The following is a 1,454-nucleotide window of genomic DNA, read 5'->3' as shown; positions in this document are numbered from 1 at the left end:
CCGCTATTCTCCATCCAATGCGAATCGCTGTTACGATTCGGATCGGCCCCTATGCATGCTGATCCCTCAACTGTTTGGCGAGACTTACGCCACATGCGATCCTAAAGGGGAGAGAGTGAGACAAGTGGTTCAGTTATATGAGGAAACATACCGTTTCATGCGTGCAAACGAAGCCATCCACATTCAAAACTGGCACAATATACCAATAAAAGTTTTCGGCCAAATCGCGCACATCGGAATCTGTCGATGTTAGAAGCTGATTAATGAACCAAGTAGCCGTCGCTGAGTTGATCCATTCGCGTGCGTGTATATTGGATTCGATAAAGATACCAGGATTACCCTCTTTGTATGAGATCTTAATGCCTCGTATTTTACGTCCTTCATAGGAAGTGCCGATATCGATGCCACTTGTAACTGTCGGGTGTTCTGCTAGTATTTCATCTAAAAGCCCTTCGATTGCTGATAAGGGATAATAGCGTGTCCAACCAAAGGATAAATCGGCCGTAGTTTTTGGAGAATGCTCAACATCAATAAAGCTGCGGAGTTTAAAATTATTGAGAAAAGTTTTTTGTTACTTTATTAGGTATGCAGGAGTAAAAGATTTGGTTAATTTTGTTCTATATCTTCTCTTTTCTAATATGAAATTTTATAAAAAGTGTTGGAGGAAGTTTTGTTTTTAATTTTTCAAATACATATATTATATCGGGTTCTAACAATCATTGGAGATTTCCTCCTATACCCATTTTTAAAACTAAAAACACCAGCCTTATTTCTCTATTCAGAAAGGGCTAATAAGCCCGGATTACGAAAAAAAATTATTTGTTATCTGCCTGTTATCAAAATTTCCGTCCTAGACAGCCAAAATCGCGACTTTTTGTAGCTATTTTATTTGTTTCCTGACTTGAAAATATATAATATATAGTTCAGAAGGGATTTTTGAGTGCTATACTTATACATATACATATGTATACTGCATACATAAGTGACTCAAACAAATGAACACGTGATGACTTTTTTTTTATATTCGTAATTTTCTTTGAGATACATTTTTTTTTGATTTTTATACCCGAGCGCACTTGTGCACAAGGGTATATTAATTTTGTTCACATAACGGTTGTTTGTAACAGCCAAAACGAATCGAGATAGATATAGACAAATGTATACATAAATGATCAGGATGAAAAAAGAAATCGATTAAGCCATGTCTGTCTGTCCGTCCGTCTTTCCGTCTGTCCGTCCGTCCGTGTACACGATAATTCAAGCAAAAATTGAGATATCTCAACGAAATTTGGTATGTAGGTTTCCCTTAATCCAAGGTTGGTTGGTATCGAAAATGAGCGATTGTGAAACCCTACTTCTGATCGAACAACCTTCTTTCCATACAAAAAAACATGGACAACTTTGAGCGCTTTGAGCGACCTCTAAATACTTATTTCAAAATAAAAAGACAGGGG

At 36.9% G+C, this 1,454-nt stretch overlaps 1 protein-coding gene across 1 annotated transcript; it reads right to left on the bottom strand.

Annotated features, from left to right (window-relative positions):
- Positions 1–5: 5 nt before the first annotated feature.
- LOC118732745 (zinc carboxypeptidase-like) lies at positions 6–536 on the bottom strand (the record flags this gene model as incomplete). Its single annotated transcript, XM_036461859.1, has 2 exons — positions 6–101; positions 152–536. Coding segments are annotated over 2 exons (481 nt in total), but the record flags the coding sequence as incomplete, so codon positions are not given.
- Between the last annotated feature and the right edge of the window lie 918 nt (positions 537–1,454).

The sequence above is a fragment of the Rhagoletis pomonella genome, unplaced genomic scaffold, assembly GCF_013731165.1.
Source record: "Rhagoletis pomonella isolate Grant_MI unplaced genomic scaffold, Rhpom_1.0 Rhpom_scaffold_26701, whole genome shotgun sequence".
NCBI lineage: Eukaryota > Metazoa > Arthropoda > Insecta > Diptera > Tephritidae > Rhagoletis > Rhagoletis pomonella.
Note: the sequence above shows the minus strand (reverse complement) of the source record. Positions and strands in the feature narration are given on the sequence as shown.